General features: G+C 44.7%; 1 protein-coding gene across 2 annotated transcripts in view; it reads left to right on the top strand.

The window, feature by feature from the left end:
- The first annotated feature begins 7,694 nt into the window (after nt 1–7,694).
- Nucleotides 7,695–18,632, top strand: part of rims4 (regulating synaptic membrane exocytosis 4) — a 64,591-nt gene continuing 53,653 nt past the window's right edge. The window contains exon 1 of one of the 2 annotated variants that reach the window (XM_019262660.2): nt 7,695–8,999. In XM_019262660.2, the coding sequence (XP_019118205.1) occupies nt 8,903–8,999 (97 nt within the window). In that variant the 5' untranslated portion in view covers nt 7,695–8,902. Of the gene's footprint in view, nt 9,000–15,745; nt 15,797–18,632 lie in introns of those variants that run through there. The other variant, XM_027279528.1, reaches the window with a different exon arrangement.

Here is an 18,632-nt window from a genome sequence, read left to right as displayed (position 1 = left end):
TTTAATTGTTTTGATGTTTTGATGCATTATTCATGATTTCATGACCGGGTGGGAACTAATTTGTTACCTGTTGAAATGGGTGTAGTACTGTAAGAACCCAAATGCAGCACACTGGACAATGGTAATAAAGGAAAGTCACTTTTATTACACTTGGCAGGTAGATGAAACAGTTCAAAGCAACAGCTGAGGAAACAGTCTCTCTGGGCAAGCAGGTAAACAGGCAATGAAGCAGAGGAACCAAAAACGAGTCGCCGGTAGCCGAGCCGTCACCAGCTGGTGGAATCCAGAGAGGTCAGAAGCTGAACTCGTGGTCGGGTACAGAAGGCAGGGTCGGTTTCTGGGATTACAGGTAACAGGTTAGACAAAGGCAGGCAGAGTCGACAACGAGAGATCAGTCCGAAGAAGAGAGTCTAGCCTGAGCATGAAGAACAATCTGGCAGAGAGTGAGTGAGCAGGGAGGGCTTCAACACTGGCCTGATTGGTGATGGGAAGCAGGTGAGTCAGGCAGGTGAGGGGAGTTGGTCTGATGAGGAGGGCGTGGCTGGCAGGTGAGTGGCGAGTGAATGGAAAAGTACTGAGAGAGTTTAAGGAGACACATCCCCTCTAGGTTGTGTGCAGGCAGCGAGGTACGTTCATTTTTGTTTGGTTTGTCATGTATAAAGATGTTTTGAATGAACGTGTGTTTATTTTGTATATTCTTACATAACAGTTTCACGTTGATTGATGAAGGTGAAGTGCAATTAAAAGAGGAATAAATCCATAATAAATCCATACATTTCTGAATCGTATAAGCTGCAAATAGCCCAACTGGTTTAAGAACAAATTGTCAAACGTCCTTGATTATGAAAGACTGTGAGCAACTTCCGCAGTCTTTTGTTGCTCCTGTCTCAACTTTGTTCCGACTTTGTTGTGTGATGACACATTTTTATCATTCTAAACATTAAATATGTCATTAATCTTTGTGCTGTTCAACTGAAAACAGGCAGAAAAAAATCTGATGCATGTTTTTTATCTGTGTTTTGTGAAAATGCATCAACAAGTCCCTAGGTCAGTCAGACAGTTTCATCATTTAATACCCAGATTTTGACTTTTAGAAGTAGTCTTTCATAAATATTTGATTGTTGTTTTCTTTTTTCTGAGTGATCTAAATTCTTTTACACTGAACTAGATTGTCCTGTGAGGACGATGTTTCTGAATCCACACCCACTAACACACTAAAAGGATCCTGAACACTGCAGATTTCCTTCAAATCAGAAGAAAATTACAAAACTAGCGAGTGATTGTGCTCCAGTTTGTATTTTTATATCCTGTACTCATCATATTTCACAATAGTTAGTCTAAAATAACCAAATGGATTCAGAGATTTTTTTAAATACAATCTAAAAATAATGAGCACTGGGCTCTCTGATGTAATGAGATTTGTGCTTCCACTTTGTGTCCGTGTGTAGATTTGCCCTGAGCTTACTATGACAGGTACGCACACACACACCTGCGCGCGCGCACACACACACACACACACCTGCACACACACAGCACTACCTGGTGATCCATCATGACACGGTTATATAACACCTTCATCTGTCCCCTTCACTCTGCACATGAACACACAGACACAAAAAAATCAGTGTCACAGAAAGACGAGGTCTCTGTGAGTCTTTGTCACACACACACACACACACACACACACACACACACACACACAAAGTCACTGTGGTAGCTCAGTGGAGGTCTTTACCTCTGGCTGCTCAGCCTTCTGTCGCTTCCTGGATGGACCCCAGAGCACAGCAAGACTGACAGACTGACGTCAGCGTGTGTGTGTGTGTGTGTGTGTGTTCGTTCAACAGCATAACTGAGAAGCACACGATTCCCGGCCTATGCATGGTCTGGAAAGTAAACTCAACTGTCTGCTCGTCTTCAGAAAAATCTGAGAATCTAAACAGAATCTTTTTAATTTTCAAAATAAAACGCGTTTTGCAAACTTCCAAAACAGCCAAAAGAGAAACAATTACAAAAGAACTATGAGAGCAAATTCACATATTTAGAAGAAAATAAACGAGCAAGTTAACAAGAGAGCAAAACTCTTCTGAAACACTCCTTGGGTTTGAAGTCGCGTGGAGATTGGACACCACTGCGGCCGCAACGTGACAGATGTTAGGCCTCAGTGTCCACAGAAAAGATGTAGGGTCAGTCATGTTTAACGTCTGGGTCATCACATCTTTAAAGTCATATGATGCTCAGACACAAGAAACTGTTTAAAAGAAGTCTGCTTGGATGACATTAAAACATTAAAATCCTAAATTGGTTAAATCCGTCAATGTTTTATAGATTTCCGATAAGCACGTTAATTCCTCTCAGCGTAAAGACTCGTTGTTTACTGCTGAAGAAACAATGCTGACGTGCGATTCTCGGGTTCATCAATGCTCACCGGCTCAATTTGTAAAGCTCCATTAGTCCTGGACGAGCAGGTGATTCAGGGGAGAATTAGTCGTGGCTGAGAGGTCGAGACAATAAACCAGAAATCCACCGGGCATCTGCCAACGACGGAGGCGTCGACTTTACTATATATGAGAAGTGATGCACGCGCATGCATCAATCACAGACTGTATAAAACATGGATGTTGCACCTGTGATGTCACGTACAGACCTGCCTCCAGGCAAAGCTTGAATGAACAAAACGTTTAAATCAGACATCGTTTGACAAATGTTGACTGAATTTTGAACAATTCGGCAAAAGAAAATGTCTCCATGTGCTACCTCAAAGGAAGTAAAGCTGTCCACAATCAGCTGATTAGCTTCAACACACTAGAAGACACAAACTTGAACTTGAACACTTCAAGATTCTGCTTAACGATTCGATTCTTTATCGATTCTCATTTGGGGGGAAAAGGAGAACAAACAGTTTGATCAGCATCATCTAGAGGAGGTAGTGAACTGGAGCGAGTACTAGTACAGCTGACTCTCTCTCTCGTCATGGTCATCTTCTAAATGTAATGCAGAAGGCATTCGTTTAATGTGAACTGTTATATCATGTTTTATAAAGAAGCACATGGCACTAACATGGTAGGCAGTGTGTTATTTACCTTCCGTAGTAACCACAGAGGTGTTCATAGCCTGGCTGCTGCCGCTGCTGCTAGGTTGAGATTCATCTCCAGTCCGAAGCGTGTCAAAAACACGACATTCATTTCAAAATATTGCATGTTGTGTGCACAAATGTTTCTGCATATTCGTCGTGTTCCCTCCTGACGCTGTTATCTCCACTTTGCAATGATTGCAAGTCGCCCTGTTGACGTCTGTTTTGGTCAAACGCAGCCAAACTTTGGAGCGTTTGAACCGAGTGGGTGACATTGTTGACTACTGATCGCACTGCACGTGTGAAACTTGCGTAAGTTACGTGCCGTAATTTGTCGCGCTTGCTGGAATCGAGCGTGCGTAACTTCTTGCGTAAGTCACGTGACGTAATTCGTGAGAATCGTTAGATAAACTAACAAACGATTCCATGGAACTGAAACACTCGATTCCCGTCCCTACCCTCCCTCCTGCAGCCATTGGCTCTAGAAAACGCCATTTAAGTTTCACAACCACCACCAGTTTCTCCTGCACACTTAAAAGTGTTAAAGTGAGGATTATTTACCACTAGATGTCACTAAATCCTCCACACACACACACTCACCGGACCTTTAAATGAAAGTGAAATAGACTTCTAAAATAAACTCGAGGTTAGCAGGAGCGTCAGAAAGAGAGCTGGTGTGTTTTGTTGCTGCAGAGCAGAGTGACATGGACTGTGGAGAACATTTCAGACCTGCTGGGTTCTATGAAAGTTTCAGTGTTAACACAGAGCCAGACAGGATTATGATGGAATAACACGCATTCGGTTGCATAATCTCAGTGGACTGTGTGTGTGTGTGTGAACTTTAGTTTATCTAACATCACTTCTTTACTTCCAGCGTGTCACTGTAACCGTTAGGAAATGTCCTCAGTCTGCTCCTTAATTATTTCTTTCTCTCTCTCCATTCACTCTCTCTACTCTCTCTCCGGGTGGTCTTGTCATCTCACATCAGTGTCAGCTGATCCTGACGTTGCTGCTGCAACTTGCAGTTGCCTTGGCAACGCCCCGGTTTGGGTAGGCAGGCAGCCAAGCAGGCAGGCAGGCAGCATAGACGTGACCTTTATGCCCTAACTCTGATCACGCCGTCCGGGTCAAGGTTCATTCAGGCTGAGTTTTACTGGTCGATTAAAGTGTGCATTGACTTTAACCTTTAATTTAAAGTTCTCTATGTTGATGTCATCGTGTTAATAGTGGTGTCACATCATAAAAAAACTTTGCAGCAAACTTATTTAGTCTCTTCTCTTAACCTACCTGAAGGAATGCTGTGACATTTTCATATAAGTAAATGTCAGATTCGCTGCTCTCTACCTGCAGTTAATAAAGCAGAACACCGTTTTGACCTTCTGTTCTCAGACTCTGCGCTCACGTGTTTCTGATTTTATGCCAAACAAAATGTATTTACCCTAAAAGAAATGTTGCCCTTGATGATATTGCTGCAAATTGTTTTCCTAGCAGCACAGCTCGAGGAAGGGTTCGGCTTTACAGGTGGAAGAGTAACTTGTTTGATTGACAGGCGCTCCCAGTAAAGAAATGAAAGAGCAGTTTACTCTTAGGCAAAAAAGATACAAACAAATGTCTAGAGAAGAATTTCAATTCATCCTGATACCAAATTAAAGTCTAAAATAACTAAAATAAACTACAGTCACATCCACTAATCGACTAAAAGTCAGTCATAGAGGCTGCTGAGCCCGGTTTACATTGTATGCTTACCCAGCTCCTGTTCTGGCACGACACTATCTCTGCTCACTGTCAGCATTCGCTCATTAAGACAAAATAAAGGGAATTAAATGGCAGCAGCACCAGGAAGGCAAATGGAAAAGGTAAACCATAAGACAGGTAGTGTGACAGAGGAGCAGATGGAGGAAAAAAGGCACGGAGGCAGAGAGACGGGCAGCGACATGAAAAAGGCGGAGACAGAGACCGAGGCAGGTGCTTGTAGTAAAAGGTCAACGCTCCTCTGATAAGGTGTGCTTGGACAGCATGCTCACAGCGAGCGGCCCGAGCGCTTGTCAACGCGATACCAGTGCACTTCACTGGCCACGGAACACTCAGCAGAGCACACAAGGACGGAAGCATCGCAGTGTAAAGAGAGCTTGATAAAGCATCGCTGGCTGAAAGCAACACAAACATATAAAGGTCTTTACTGTCCACACTGAGCGGAAGAGTTGTTTATAACCAGTTACAGGATTTCATATATTCAAGGTTTCATTCAATATATAGACTTCATTCAATATATTCAAAGTTTCATTCCATATATTCAGACTCCGTTCAATATATTCAAAGTTTCATTCCATATATTCACACTTCATTCCATATATTTAAAGTTTCATTCCATATATTAAGACTCCATTCAATATATTCAAAGTTTAATTCCATATATATTTAAAGTTTCATTCCATATATTCAGACTTCATTCCATATATTCAAAGTTTCATTCCATATATTCAGACTCCATTCTATATATTCAACGTTTCATTCAATATATTCAAAGGTTTAATTTCCTGAACGGCATGCTATAATAAATATAAATAAATAAATAAATAAATAAATATACTGACTGAGAGGATTATTGAAGACTGGGGACAGCGAGGAACATGACACAGTTTTTACATAAAATATCATCTCAGCCAGAATAAATGAGTCACAACTGAAAAACAAACACTTGCCCGCGGTCGTGACTTGGATTTTGGACAAAAAAAAAATCAGCAAAAATATCTGTCAGTCAACAACCTGAACCAGATCTGACCAGCAAACCGCCAACTTTATCCATCATAGCAGGTCTGGATGCCGCTGTGCTCTCCATTCTTCTGCTGGAAGCAGCTTGTTTTTTTCTTTCCTCCCCCGCCCACAATACTCCATTAGCGGGAAGATCTCGACTAAATTAACAGACGGACTGCTCGAAACGTGCCCTTTATTGTTGGATAGCAGAAAAACAAGTTGCCCATCATCAAAAACAAGCCTTCTTATGCACGCAAACATGCTGACGCCTCGACTACACTAAAACTTTTAAATGACTAAAATGTGACTAAGATGGAAACATGCTGAACATTTCACCTGCTCAGCTTCAGCATCTTATTTTGTTATTGTGACCATGTTAGCAATTAGCGTGCACTTCTAAGATTGTGCAGCCTCAACCTCTGTGTGTGTGTGTGTGTGTGTGTCCCCTATGGCTTCTATCTATAGAAGCAAAGAGATGAATGGAGCCCTGCGAAGCACCGTTGATTACACAGACCATTTCCTCTCTGCTTCGCAGAAAACAAGGCACAGAAGAACACGGGGGGAAAGAGTGCACGCTACGGAAATGATGAAGAGACGCAGAGAGGTGAGAAAGACGAGGGTAGAAAAGACAGTTAAGGACACGGAGGGAACAAAGTCAGACAGATGAACGGTTGTTCAAACGGTCGATGGAAGTTGAATCTTTCACGTCAAGTGCAAAGTTGTTTTACGCCATGTCAGAACGGCATGTTTACTGCCATTACTCACTACTAATTCAAAGAGATATCACTTCCTGTTGCTGTTTTTTCACAATAAAAGCTCTCCATTGGTGAATCACATGAAAGTTTTTATTGTGAAGCAGCAATACGAGATGCAAGCTTGAGACATCACCAATCTTGGGACACATTGGACAATGATTTAGTCTGTCAGACAGGAAAATGGTGTTGTACAGTACTACAGACATTTTATTGGACTGTTTGGGGAAGAGGGAGCTGAGCTGGAAGGCAAAGTTCTCGATTCTCTAGTCTATGTTCCAACCCCCCTCACCTATGGTCATGAGCTTTGGGTAGAGACAGAAATAATGCGACTGTGGATACAAGAGTATCCTCCATAGGGAGTAGAACCGCTCCTCTTTTGCCTCTGAATAGGATGCCTTCTGGGCACCTTCCTTTGGAGGTGTGCCGGGCAAGTCCAACTGGTAGGAGACCCCAGAGCAGACCCAGAACTTACTGGAGGGACTATATCACCCATTGGGCTTGGGAATGTCTTGGGATCCCTCTGGAGTTGCTTGGGAGAGAGACATCTGGAACGCTTTGGTAAACCTGGTGCCACCGCGACCCGACCGCAGATAATAAAGGAAATGTATGTATGGATGGAAAATTAAACTCTAAATGGTCATCAGACTGTAGCTGATGGTTCTGAGTTTGCATCTTGTGTTCCAAAGACCGCTCAACGCGACTGGTCACGAAAACCAGTTGCTTTATTAACCAGTTGGCTCTGAACTACCAACCCAAAATACTGACCTGCTGCTTGAGATCTCTTCTAGGTCTCATTTCATGTTTGTGTCTCTTTTTACCTTGTCAAAATGCACACAGTTAAACATCCTGCATGGAAAAATAATAAAGAGAGACATCATTCTGCCTCTCTTTGGACTCTGATTCATGTTTTTCTGATGATCTATGCCTTGAAAAAATGAGCAAGATACAATGAGAGAGAGAGAGAGAGAGAGAGGGAGATGGAGAGAGAGACATTGTAAACTTATCCTGCCCTGCATTGCCTCCGCTGTCCCCAAGTCACGCCCATATTCCCTCATCCACATTTCGATTGGTCGGGCTGCCAGCAACAGTCTGCTCTCCATCCCCTCTGTTCCCCCTCCTCCATCTCTCTCTCTCTCCATACAGCTCGTCAGTGAATGAGTCCAGTCAGACACAAGCTGTTAAACAGCACAGCCTCTCTCTCTCTTTTCTCTTTTTCTTTTTCTTCCTCTCTCCTCGTCTCTCGCTCTCGCTCTGTCCTTTCCCGTCTCAGGAGCAGACAGTCAGTGGAGCATCGGCACGGCAACGGAGCGCCACAGGACTGACGGTGGAAAGAGAGAGGAAGACGGCAACACAACATCAAGAACATTTACCCCACAACATTAGCTGCACATCAAAGCAGAAGCAACAGATTGCACCTCCTCTGCAATTGTTGCTGCAACTGATGCTCTCCCAGCTGATCTGGGCTTGGAAACGAAGCATTTTTTGCAACATCTCCTGCAGCTGCACGTCTGCTGGATTTTTGAAAGTCAGTTTATTTGGCGTGAAAGCTCTGACAGAGCACGAGGGGATGACAACGCTGAGCAACAGCAAGGAAAACCTTTGATTCAGTCGGGGAGCAACACGTTTCAAGCTGGGCGTCAACATCACCTCTACCACCACCAGCGTCTCCTCCCATCTTCTATCCTTCACCGGGGATCTGAAGAAGAAGACCAGCCGTCCGATCTGTGAATGCACAAGCAGGAGGATGTTAGACTGACATGCAGAGTTCATAAAGTGAGTAAAGATCAGGTTTTATCAGCGTGAAGACTTGCAACCGGTCAACAACAAGTTCATCAGACAATCTGAGGACCAAAAGGGACGAACAGGACGATGTACACCAGCCTGAGAACCGAAGCAAAGCAAGAATTCAAAAACTAGAGCAGCAATGACAAGGAGAGAGATTCAACCCTGCTACGCAGCACCGCAGATAGATGTTGAGTTAGAAAGAGCATAAACAAAGATCTCATTTATCAGAGGACTTCACCTCAACAAGAGTGAGCAACCAACTGAGAGATCTCTTACTTCACGAGGATGATTTTGCACCATCTGGGCTGACAACATCAAAATCTTTCTTTGACGTTAACTTCTGCCGCCACTAAGTTTCCGCACCGTCTGTATTTGGTGTGAGCACCTTTTGGGGGTTCTCGTTCAACTCTTCTGAGGTGGATCTGCCGTGGGGGGCAGCTGACAGCTATCCAAGACGCCGCGAGCCGTACTCCGCGTGAAGAATGCCCAGCCGCGCTTGGCCAAGCCGGCCGACCCGGGCCCGACGCCGGGCCTGTACATGGAAAGATCGCAGAGCCGCATCAGCCTGTCGGCATCCTTCGAGGCCCTCGCCATCTACTTCCCCTGCATGAACTCCTTCGATGAGGACGATGGGGGTGAGTTTGAATGACACACACACACACATGCAACCACAATAAGATTGATTGAGCCACACATGGCAGATGTTATTTGACACCTGTCACCTGGAAAACTGATGTTTCCATCCATGCGTCAGGCAGGGTGTTATGTAAATCTGCCATGGCTCAGAGGACAATCTCATTCAGTGAATCGCCTCAACATGTGCATGTGCTGCACAAACCTCACACACTGCTTATCTTCACAAAAATTCACATTGTTACATGTCAGATTATTAAACGTTAGATCCTGTGTGTGTATATTGTGCACAGATAATAGACATGTATCTGCTTACAGTGGGCTAAATTCATTACAGTTTATATTGCACTTACGAATTATCTTTATTAGAGCCCGACTAATGTATCAGCAATCCGATTTTATCGCCTGATATCGGTATGAGCGTATATGTTGATACGACAACGTAACACAGGAACTGTTTCCGTGCACTGATGTCATTATTAACAAAGTTTAGAGTTAAACTGAAATATCCAGCTTTGTGACGAGTGTTTTGTATCTAAGTTTGAGGGATCATTGCAAAAAAATATGTTTATTTAAATGCATGAAGGATATCGGCTTGGAATCAGTCCCAAAATCCAGCATGGGTTTGGCTCTAATAGTTGTGGGACACCGAACACATTACTTTTACATCAAGTATAAATGGAAGCTCGTAGTAGAAGTAACAACGTTAACCTGAACTCGCCGATACGGTTAAAACTGATTCATACAGTTATAATTTACCTGCCGAGGTCTAACTTCTCACCTGGCTGCGGTGATGTAGAACTGTACTGCTGGGTGTGTTAGTACCCCGTGACATCACCGCCGGGCGTGGTTACAGGTGCGACAGAGTTCACTTTAAAACCTCGTGGTGCAGCGAACTTTAAAGTTTTGAATCCGGCTGTGATTGAAGATTCTTATTCCAGCGTTAAAGCGCAGCCTGTATTTGGTTTGCACTGATAAGATGGGAGGCAGCAGCTCATGTTAGCCCCCTGCACTCCTAACAGGTATACTCGTGCATCCTTGAGGTTATTTTAAGACCTAAAGCACTGCATCATTAACATTTCTATTATATAAAAAAAAGAAAAAGCATGAGAGAACAAGCGGCAGCAGCATGGTCAGTAGTATCTCATGGGATTTATTTCACACAGTTGGAACTTGTCGGAGCAGCTGGGACATGACCAAACAGTCTCCTTGGATCAAACCATCTGTTGTAATTATTTATATAACGGATAACAGCCATTTCCAATCCAATACTTGCAGTACCTCGGCCTATCCGGAGCCAAAGCTCGAGAAATATCTGCACACTGTTAACACCTGCTGTTTTAGACACACACACACACACACACACACACACACACACACACACAAATGTGGGCAACTAATTGCTTTTGTGAAATCCGACATACACACTAAAGGAAGAGTACGCTGAAAATGATTGTGATCTGTTTTATCGGCACATTGACGTGTGTTAACAGATTATTTGCCCTGTACTCTCATTGGGCCCGCGTGTCCGTAACGATCAGAGATAACACTGCTGTGCACAGGACGAACATCACTTTTAATCAAACTGGTTAAAGTCAATGTCTCACCTGTGCCAGTGAAGCTAATCCACCAGAAACACTGTGGACTTTGTGTCCTCGGGGGTTAAGGTTCTCCGTGATCATTCGCTCTCACTGCGTTGTCCTTTCCAACCATGAATGAAGAGCTACCTCCACGGACCTTTGCTGGATGTCATCCCTCAACTCCGTCCTCTCGGTTGCTCTTTTGTAATAAAGCGTAGTGGTTATCATAATACACGTCTGTTAGTTTTAAGTCGAGCTCACACGTCTACGAGGACTGATCTTCGTTAGAGACCAGCCCAAATGTTCACATCTTCTCAGGGTCATTGTCGAGGTCAGCGTGCTCTCATTTATTTGCCACCCTGAGCTCTTGACATAACCTTGAATAGCGCTATTGTGATCAAACTTATGTGTTTTCTTTTTTTTTGTGTATCTATTACTGGGGATTCACACCGGGGACGTAAGCGCCGTGGAAACGGTTGAGCCGCGATTTTGCTCCATCCTCTGCCCGGCGTCAATCCCCACATATTCACGCAAGATCATCCACGCGATAATCCTGAACGTACGCGAGACCCTGCTGTAAACTGGGTATAAAGGAAACAACAACAACAAACAGCTGACTTTGCTTCTCCGACATGGAAGAGATTCTAAAAAGCATCTGTTGTGTGATAAATCATTGTGTGTTGTTCCACTTCAACAATCAGTCTCTCATCGTTCATGTTGAGACTCTTTGATCGACTGACTGCTCACCTGGTGCCACCGGTCATGACGTAACGTTGGTGTGAAGTTGTGATAGGCTACATGACAGGGGGCGGAAATGTATTACGTTGATTCTGTGTCGGATTTCCTGTCTGGTGCGATCTGCTCTGTTGAAATTCACGCGGGACGTTCTGCGGCGCGCCCGGTGAAATGGTATTATTGATCAGAGTGGCAGCGATCAGCTCCGGTGATCGCAGTGCTTACATCCCCGGTGTGGATGAGGCTTTAGACAGTAGTGTTATTAATATAATGTTAAATGTCCTGTGAAGAATGTCATCTAGGATGCAAGTAATATATAGTTTGGAGCTGTTTTGTTTCTGATTACATTACTTATGATCAAAAACTATCAACAGTAAGCCAATCATCCACCAGGTCCCAGCAGCAGCTGATATCACTGACTAGTCCAGCAGCAGTCAGCCCAGCTCGGCGTCTGTCTTTCAGCCTTTTATTTCACCAAGCTCTCACCAACCACTAAAAGTCAGTCCCACATTTACTCTTGTCCGGCGGCTTCTTGCTCGCTCACTCTCTCCTTCTTCTCTTCCTCCGTCAGCGTCCTCTTTGCGCTCGTCGCCTCTGCCAAGTGCTGAGTTGGTTACATTGCCCACTTTGCCCGGCCATGCCCATTCCAGCGTCTGCACTCCCAGACCTGAAATCCACCTTTTCATCGCTGGTCCAACACTAACACAACATTAAATATGAAAAGTGTAGTTGTGTTTGTGCGTCACATAATTACAAAGTGTTGGACAGCATATCTATATTTTCATCTAATTTCCTGAGAGACCGGATCCTCGTTAAAGCGAATTCACACTGTCACGTGCTTCCAACGTGTGTGTGTGTGTGTGTGTGTGTGTGTGTGTGTGTGTGTGTGTGTGAAAGCCGTGAGCGTGGTCACAGCAAGTGCAGGTGAGATAGTTGACAGTTAATTACTAATGTGAAATTTACAGTACGTACTTGTCAATGCTACTGTTGAATGTGATTTCTTACAGTAATAGAAGTGGCAATGTCAAACAATAGTGAGATTTAAAACATTTTAAGAAGAAAAACAAGGATATAAGATTAATGACTAAGCTAAGCTAAACATTGATTTGGCTTATCTGCGCTTTATATAATGGACATAAATTGTGAGAAGAATAAAAAACCGTCAACTCGAAACAACAAACAAATAAATGTATTGTCACAGTCACAGATGATGAAATTTTGTCATTTTGCTTAATATTAAAAAGTCAGCAGGGCTTGTCTCTTCCCCCGCAAAGACTGAGACAAAAGATCGGAAAAATAAAATAAAAAAAATAAAACTGAGAATTGTGAATTAATCACGAAGAGAGCAGAAAAGAACACGTTGTAAAATAAGGTTCCGTATCCGCACCAAACGTAATATTGGCTTAGAACAACAAACTGCAAACGAGCTGGTGGGAATATAAATGTAGAAAAGACCAAAGGATTTGCTCGAAAAATGGAAACAAGTTATACACAGAATCTAATCACAAAAAAAAAAAAAAGAAAAAAGAGGGGGGGGGGGGGAAAAAAAAAAAAAAGGGAAGGGAAAAAAAATAAAAAAAAAAAAAGAAAAAAAAACGAAAAGAAGAAAAAAAAAGGGAGAAAAGGGGAAAGAAAAAAAAAAAAAGAGGAAAAGAGGAAGAAAAGAGAAAAAGACAAAAGAGAGACAAGGGAAGAAGAAAGAAAAGAAAAACAAAAGAAAAAAGGGAAAAAGCGTAGAAGGAGAAGAAAGGAGAAAGGGGAAAGGGAGAAAAGGGAAAGAAAGGGAGAAGGAAAAGAGAGAAGAGAAAAAAGGGAGGCAGGGAGGGAAGGAAAAAAAAGGAAAGGGGGGGGGGGACGGGAAAGAGGGGGGGGGGGAAAGGAGGGAGGGGGGAGGGGAGGGGAAAAGAGAAAAGAGAGGAGGGAAGGGAGAAAGGAAGAAGGGAGAAGGAGAAGGGAAAAAAGAGGGGGGAAAAAAGGGAGGGGAGGAAGGAGGGAAAAGGAAAAAAGAAGGGAGGGGGGGGGAGGAGGAGGGTAGTACAAGAGAAAGAGGGGGGAAAAGGAAAAAAAGGAAAAAAACGAGGGGGGGACGGGGGGAAAAAGGAGGGAAGGACAGAGGGGGAGGATAAGAAGAAGAAGGAAGGAGGAGAAGGGGGAGGGAAAAGCGAGAGGTGGAGGAGTAGGAGAGGAGGGGGAAAGGAGTGAAAAGGAGAAGAAGAAAGGACATAAAGACAAGGCGGAGGGCGGGAAGGAGAGGCTGGCAGCCGACGAATGACCGTCAGCTGATCTCATAGTACCATCAGGTGGAGCGCGGCAGACGAGCGAACTGTGTAGGGAAAATAAGGGGGTATGAGACAAGGTGGCGGACAGGGGGTGCGAAGAAATATCGACAAAGGGGAGAGGCTCTAACTGACCCTCTCCACAACCGCTCATGAGGCAGTCCGCGTGCACACCACGTCCCCAGCACAGGGAGGTGAAAACAGGTATGGGCAGTTTTTTATTAAGAAACAAAGGAGGAATATATCACGGGGTAAAAAGAAGAGGACACGGGAAGAAGGATTGTTAAGGAGAAAGAAAAGGGGCAAGGGGGTGAGCGAAATAAACAAGGGAGAAAAATGCAGTATGTAGAGAGAAGGGACGTGATAAGCTGGGAGGGGTAGGGGAAAAGAGGGGTGGGAGGGTTGGGGTGTGGTTGTTGCTTGATAATCTCAACCCTGTGGGCGGCGTGTGGAAGAGGGTGTGTAGCCGGAATTCGAGAGACGATGCGATTAAGAGGCGGGAAAAGGCTGTTTATACTTTGTCTTCAATAACGCGAATGAGCGATGGGAGGAGGACAAGCACGCCGGGAAGGAAAATGAGACCTGGGAGCTCAGAATCGAGAAAAAAAAAGGAAAAGAAGGGCGAGCTGAAAACTAATCGACTTCAGAAAAAAGGATAGGGCCTAAAAGAAAGAAGGTAACTACTAAGAAGACAACAGGAGAGCCGCAGCTTTGGGGAGCGGACAAAGGGAAATGAGAGAACGGGGGGGGGGACCGGGGTGGGGTGAGGAGTAAGACGGCGACGCGCAGCAAGAAAGGAAGGGGGGGCGGGATCAGCCGGGGAGGGAAAATGAAGAAGGGGAAGCGGGCGCGGAAAGGAATTGAGGCGGAGAGGGACAATGGGAGAGTGGGGAAAACCCGGCTTGCCTCACCGCGGGTGACGTTTGGTGTGGCCAAAGCGCAATCATGCGCACGGTGCGTAGTCACGCTATCAACCGCACGCATACTGGCCTTTAAGAAAGAGCTGTTTTAACTATACCGATCCATGTACCCTTTCTGTTGACACAGTGTAACCTGGACTCTAAGCCACTTCACGGGCTCTCCCCTTTTTAGCCACCCCTTTCTACCTCTTATTTTTCCCATCTCTCTTCCTCCTTTTCCCCCACCCCCTTCCTCCCTTCCCACCCCCAAATTCTCTTCCCCCTCCCTCCTCCTCCCCCGCTTTCACCTCCTCTAGTTCCCCTTTTTTCTACGCACACACCACTAGGGGGTCTCTCCCCTCTGATATGGGCTTCTTGGAAACGAAGCATTTTTGCAACACTCCTGCAGCTGCACGTCTGCTGATTTTTAAAGAGTCTTTTTATTTGGTGTGAAATGCTCTGACAGAGCACGAGGGGATGACAACGCTGAGCAACAGCAAGGAAAACCTTGATTCAGTCGGGGAGCAACACGTTTTAAGCTGGGCGTCAACATCACCTCTACTACCACCACCAGCGTCTCTCCTCTCTTCTCCTTCACCAGGGATCTGAAGAAGAAGAACCAGCCGTCCGATCTGTGAATGCACAAGCAGGAGGGATGTTAGACTGACATGCAGAGTTCAGAAAGTGAGTAAAGATCAGGTTTTATCAGCGTGAAGACTTGCAACTGGTCAACAACAAGTTCATCAGACAATCTGAGGACCAAAAGGGACGAACAGGACGATGTACACCAGCCTGAGAACCGAAGCAAAGCAAGAATTCAAAAACAGAGCAGCAATGACAAGGAGAGAGATTCAACCCTGCTAGACGCAACCGCGAAGATCATAAGAGCATAAACAAAGATCTCATTTATCAGAGGACTTCACCCAACAAGGTGAGCAACCAACGGAGAGATCTCTTACTTCACGAGGAGATTTGCACCATGGGCTGACAAACATCAAAATCTTTCTTTGACGTTAACTTCTGCGCCACTAAGTTTCCGCACCGTCTTATTGTGTGAGCACCTTTTGGGGGTTCTCGCTCAACTCTGTCTGAGGTGGATCGGCCGTGGGGGGCAGCTGACAGCTATCCAAGACGCCGCGAGCCGTACTCCGCGTGAAGAATGCCCAGCCGCGCTTGGCCAAGCCGGCCGACCCGGGCCCGACGCCGGGCCTGTACAGGGAAAGATCGCAAGAGCCGCATCAGCTGTCGGCACCTTCGAGGCCTCGCCATCTACTTCCCTGCATGAACTCCTTCGATGAGGACGATGGGGGTGAGTTTGAATGACACACACACACAATGCAACCACAAAAGATTGATTGAGCCACACAGGGCAGATGTTATTTGACACCTGTCAGCTGGAAAACTGATGTTCCATCCATGCGTCAGGCAGGGTGTTTATGTAAATCTGTCATGGCTCAGAGGACAACTCATTCAGTGAATCGCCTCAACATGTGCATGTGCTGCACAAACCTCACACACTGCTTATCTTCAACAAAAATCACATTGTTACATGTCAGATTAAAAAACGTTAGATCCTGTGTGTGTATATGTTGCACAGATAATAGACATATATCTGCTACAGTGGGCTAAATTCATTACGGTTTTATATGCCTTACAAATTATCTTTATTAGAGCCCGACTAATGTATCAGCAGTCCGATTTTTATCGCCTGATATCGTATGATGTTATGTTTAATGATAGAAGACGTAACGCAGGAACTGTTTTCCGTGCACTGAGTCATGGAAACAAAGTTTAGAGTTAAACTGAAATATCCAGCTTTGTGACGAGTGTTTTGTATCTAGTTTTGAGGGATTATTTAAAAAAATATATATGTTTATTTAAATGCATGAAGGATATCGGCTTGGAATCAGTCCCAAAATCCAGCAGGGGTTTGGCTCTAATAGTTGTGGGACACCGAACAATTACTTTTACATCAGTATAAATGGCAGCTCGTAGTAGAAGTAACAACATAACCTGAATCGCCGATACGGTTAAAACTGAGCTGATTCATACAGTTATATTCACCTGTCGAGGTCTAACTTCTACTCACCTGCTGCGGTGTGTAGAACTGTACTGCTGGGTGTGTTAGTAACCCGTGACAATCACCGCCGGGCGTGGTTACAGGTGCGACAGAGTTCTTTACTGTGTGCAGCGAACTTTAAAGTTTTAAATCTGCCGCGAGAGCCGGCTGTGATTGAAGATTCTTATTCCAGCGTTAAAGTGCAGTCGGTATTTGGTTTGCACTGAAAGATGGGAGCAGCAGCTATTTACGGCACCCCTGCACTCCTAAACAAGGTAACTCCGTGCATCCTTGAGGTTATTTTAAGACCTAAAGCGCTGCATCATTACATTTCTACTATAAAAAAAAAAAAGAAAGCAGAAAAACAACGGACAAGCATGGTCAGTAGATCTGCATGGGATTTTGGTTACACAAACATGAATTCAGGCATATCACAGGAACGGCTGGACAGTCCAAACAGTCCTCTTGGATCAAACCATCGTTGTAATTATTATATAACGGATAACGCCATTTCCAATCCAACTGCAGACCTCGGCCTATCCGGAGCCAAAGCTCGAGAAATATCTGCACACGTTAACACCTGCTGTTTTAGACACACACACACACCACACACACACACACACACACACACACACACACAAATGTGGGCAACTAATTGCTTTGTGAAATCCGACATACACACAAAGGAAGAGTACGCTGAAAATGATTGTGATCTGTTTTATCGGCACATTGACGTGTGTTAACAGATTATTCCCTGTACTCTCATTGGGCCCGCGTGTCCGTAACGACAGAGATAACACTGCTGTGCACAGGACGAATCACCTTTAATCAAACTGGTTAAAGTCAATGTCTCACCTGTGCCAGTGAAGCTAATCCACCAGAAACACTGTGGCTTTGTGTCCTCGGGGGTTCAGGTTCTCCGTGATCATTCGCTCCACTGGTGTCCTTCCCAACCATGAATGAAGAGCTACCTCCACGGACCTTTGCGGATGTCATCCTCAACCCCGTCCTCTCGGTTGCTCTTTTGTATTAAAGCTAGTGGATCATAATACACGTCTGTTAGTTTTAAGTCGAGCTCACGCGTCTACAAGGACTGATCCTCGTTAGACACCAGCCCAAATGTTCACATCTTCTCAGGGTCATGTCGAGGTCAAGCGTGCTCTCATTTATGCCACCTGAGCCTTGACATAACCTTAAATAGCCTATTGTGATCAAATTATGTGTTTTTCTTTTTTTTGTGTATCAATTACGGGGGATTCACACCGGGGACGTAAGCGCGTGGAAACGGCTGAGCCGCGATTTTGCTCCGTCCCTGCCCGGCGTCAATCCCACATATGCAACGCAAGATCACGCGATAAACTGTGTATAAAGGAAACAACAACAACAAACAGCTGACTTTGCTTCTCCGACGTGGAGGAGATTATAAAAAGCATCTGTTGTGTGATAAATTATCGTGTGTTGTTCCACTTCAACAATTAGTCTCTCATCGTTCAGGTTGAGACCCTTTGACGATTGACTGCTCCCCTGGTGCCACCGGTCATGCGTACATTGGTTGAGTTGTGACAGCTACATGAACTGTGTATTGTGTTTTATTTTGAAAGGGGGCGGAAGTGTATTACGTTGATTCTGTGTCGGATTTCCTGTGGGTGCAATCTGTGGCAGCCCAGGTGGGAATGGTATTATCGATAGAGTGGCAGCGATCAGCTCGGTGATCGCAGTGCTTACTATCCTCGGTGTGAATGAGGCTTTAGACAGTAGTGTATTAATATAATGTTAGATGTCCTGTAAAGAATGTCATGCTAGGTGCAAGTATATATGTTTGGAGCGTGTTTGTTTCCGATTACAGTACTTATGATCAAAAACTATCACAGTAAGTCAATCATTATCCAGGTCCCCAGCAGCAGCTGATATCACTGACTAGTCCAGCAGAAGTCAGCCAGCTCGGCGTCTGTATTTCAGCCTTTTTATTTCACCAGCTCTCACCAACCACTAAAAGGTTCATCCACATTACTCTTGTCCGGCGGCTTCTGCTCGCTCACTCTCTCCTTTTTCTCTTCTTAGCTCCTCCGTCAGCGGCCTCTTTGCG

This window comes from Larimichthys crocea, chromosome VI, assembly GCF_000972845.2.
Source record: "Larimichthys crocea isolate SSNF chromosome VI, L_crocea_2.0, whole genome shotgun sequence".
Taxonomy (NCBI): Eukaryota; Metazoa; Chordata; class Actinopteri; family Sciaenidae; genus Larimichthys; species Larimichthys crocea.
The sequence above is the reverse complement of the archived record's forward strand: the minus strand, read 5'-3'. Positions and strand labels throughout refer to the sequence as shown.